This window comes from Lynx rufus, unplaced genomic scaffold (genome assembly GCF_022079265.1).
Source record: "Lynx rufus isolate CCGP_SWC_20201006 ecotype Redwood Valley unplaced genomic scaffold, mLynRuf1.p SCAF_16, whole genome shotgun sequence".
Taxonomy (NCBI): Eukaryota; Metazoa; Chordata; class Mammalia; order Carnivora; family Felidae; genus Lynx; species Lynx rufus.
In genome coordinates, this window is record NW_025814830.1 from 6,885,921 (window position 1) to 6,889,149 (window position 3,229).

The window sequence follows — 3,229 nt, forward strand, 5'->3', positions numbered from 1 at the left end:
GAGGCAGAGCAAGGACCAGAGACCAGGGAAAGGGCCTCCTTCCTGATCTCTGTGGGGGATTACAGTCAGATGGAGTCGTGGGTAAGGAGTGGGCCCTTTAAATCCTAAGCTCCACCTTTGCTTAGAAGGGTCTTTGGGGGAGTATAAAAGGGGGTGCAGTTCCTCTCTGCTCCGTAAAAGCACCTGCTGCTCCTTCCCCCTGGTCCCCGCGGCCCTGGCCTCTCTCTAGCCACGCGTCACCTCTGCCGGAGAGCCATGCAGCTGCCTCCCTTCGACATGTGGAAGGACTACTTCAACCTGAGCCAGGTGGTGTTGGCGCTGATCCGGAGTGGGGGGCAGAGGCCAGAGGCCCCAGGGACCGGGGAGCCGAGACCTGGGCCCCCGCTGGAGCAGGCTCAGGGTCCGGGAGGGCCCGGGGCCAGCGGAGGCCTGGCCACCTTGTGCAATTTCTGCAAGCACAATGGGGAATCGCGTCACGTCTACTCGTCACACCAGCTGAAGACCCCAGACGGCGTGGTGATGTGCCCCATCCTGCGGCATTACGTGTGTCCCCTGTGCGGGGCCACCGGCGGCCAGGCACACACGCTCAAGTACTGCCCGCTCAACGGTGGCCAGCAGTCTCTCTACCGCCGCAGCGGGCGCAACTCGGCCGGCCGCAAGGTCAAGCGCTGAGGACTGTGAGGTGCCCGCCCCCCAACCCCTCCTGGTTCAGTCCCTGCCAAGTCCCTGGACCCTCCCCCTGACTCCCCCAGCCCTCTGGAACTCCTGGCCCCCCAGAAGGACATCCCTGTGGATCCTGAAACAACAGAGGCTGTTAGGGGGCCAAGCCAGCCCTGCCCCTGGGACCTCTCGGCCACGGGGGTTCTGTCCTGGGGGTGTCTGTGGATTCTTGGTGCGGCAGGACCGCTGCCTCTTGGGACCGCACGGCCTCGTGGCCCTTTGTGCGCCACCGTTCTTGGATCTTTACTCCTCCTGGGGCTGCTGGTGACGCTAGCCCTGCCCCCCTCGACTTCTCAGCCCTCTGGTTCCATTCCTCGTGGGTTCTTGCATCCATGGACCTAGGGGACACCGTGTGCTCTCCCAGGCCAGCCCTCAGAATCTGGAGAGAGTGAACAAGACTGGTTTGGACACCCCCCCCCCCGCCACCAAGAACTTTCAAGATGGGATTCGGACTCAAGACCAGCCTTGTCCACCTTCTTCAGCCACCTGTAGAGCCGCTGGTGCCTCATGGACCTCCCTTGACTGTTCCTTCTCTGGCCCAGCAGCCCATCCATCATCAGGAGCTGGGGGAGGGAGGGGACACAGGGGGGGCACCCTGTCTTCGAAGGCTTATCTGGGAGTGGAGAGCCTTGTGGTGTGCTGACACCTTTCACCGCCCCCCCCACCTTCTTGTTCATTCCATTTCACAGCACTCAACCCCCACCTGCAAATCACCAATGGGTGTTTTCCCCCCGCCCGGGGGCGTCTCTCCACTGCCTCTCACCCTTCAAATCCTGCTAGTTTGCTAAATGTCTTTTTTTTTTTTTCTCCTGTTTTTTTTCATCCTCCAACACTTAAGTCAACAAGCTCCCCGAGAAGCATGGGGTTTTAGTGCCCAGAAGGGAAAGGCAGGTGCCTAGATTTTATGTTAGGGGCGAAGTAAAGAAAGAGCCCAGGTCAGATTTTTAAGTTGCGTGGTTTTTGGCTCCTGGCTGGGGCCCTGGGGGGTTGAGCTCTAGCGAATAAAGAGCGTTTCTGGTTGTCTTTGAAATCACTGTTTGTCTTCTCACTGGAGGCTGGGGGAGGGAACCACGTCTGCCCCCAACGCGGGGAGGAAGAGCAGGAGGGGGTCCTGGGTTCCTCTCACGACGTGTCCTCCCTCATGTCCTCTGACACAGGTCACCTATGGACTAGTCCCCACGTCCTGGCCTCCACCTTAACCCCAGATTCCCTTTCTTCGTCCTTCCTGGGGCTCTGTCCAGGGGTCCCTCTCCCGCCCCTCTAAACCACGGGTCTAAAAGGACCAACTTTGATGGTAGCTCTTAAACTTTGGGCTCCCAGACCCCCTTCGGAGAGGTGACAGAAAGTATGGTCCCTGCCCCTTAGAAAGGCACACGTAGGCACAAAACATTGCCTGTAACATCAGGTCTCCTTTTATTCCACACGTTCACAGATATTTATTGATCACCTGCTTTGTGCCAGGCACCTTTCTAGGGGGTGTAGCAGTAAGCAACTCAGACAACACTCCTGCCCTCATGCACCTGACTTTCTAGTGGGGCGGGGGGGGGTGCACTGACGATTAATCAACAAATATCTCATGAAATGTCGGGTGGATGATGAGTGCTCCGCTGGGAAAGAAGGCAGGGGAAGGCTTCTCCGTGAAAGTGACATTTGAGCAAAACCCAAATGAAGGGGCGCCTGGGGGGCTCCGCCGGTTAAGCGTCCGACTTCAGCTCAGGTCACGATCTCACGGTTCACAGGTTCGAGCCCCTCTGTGCAGAGCCCTCTCCCGATCCTCTGTCCCCGTCTCTCTCCGCCCCTCCCCCGCTCTCTCGCTCTCTCTCAAAAACAAACATTACCTGAGCTGAAGTCGGACCCTTCACCAACCGAGCCACCCAGGCACCTTTGCACCCCCCCCCCCATTTGTATTCTGCACGTATCTGTGTCTGGACATAATCTACTCTAGTCCCATTGATGGCTGATTTCTTCCCTCATTGAACCTTCCCCATTTTTATATTGTTACATTGTCTTAGCTTAAGTTTAGTTGGGTTTTCTCCTCCATGCATTTAAATGATTCCCAACCGGTTCCCAGACGTCGGCTATGATTCCGGGCGGGGAGTTACGCTGAAAATCGAAGGTGTTCTTTCCACCCGGGGGCCCGGCAGAATGGCTCCCACAAAGAAGGGTAGCGAGAAGGGCCCTTCTGCCATCAAGGAGGTGGGGTCCAGAGAACACAGCAACATTCACAAGCGCATTCATGGAGTGGGTTTCAAGAAGGGAGCCCCCTGGCAGTCGAGGAGATCTGGACACTCGCCACGAGGGAGATGGAAACTCCAGATGCGAGCTTTGACGCCAAGGCTCAACAAAGCTGTCTGGGCCAAAGGAAGAAGGAACGTTCCATCGTGTACCCGTGTGTGGTGGTCCAGAATACACAACAAGGATGAAGGTTCACCAGACCAGCTCTCTACGTTGGTTACCTATGCACCTGTCACCGCTCACAAAAAAATCTCCAGTCGGTTAATGTGGAGGA

The 3,229-nt window shown here is 57.4% G+C and overlaps 1 protein-coding gene across 1 annotated transcript; it reads left to right on the forward strand.

Moving 5' to 3' along the window:
* Positions 1-255: 255 nt before the first annotated feature.
* Positions 256-672, forward strand: NANOS2 (nanos C2HC-type zinc finger 2). Its single transcript, XM_047079023.1, has one exon. The coding sequence runs from the start codon at positions 256-258 to the stop codon at positions 670-672; it is 417 nt and encodes a 138-aa protein (XP_046934979.1).
* The last annotated feature ends 2,557 nt before the right edge of the window (positions 673-3,229 follow it).

Excerpts from the sequence above, each read along its gene's own strand:
- NANOS2 (XM_047079023.1), top strand. The coding sequence starts at position 256 with ATGCAGCTGCCTCCCTTCGACATGTGGAAGGACTACTTCAACCTGAGC.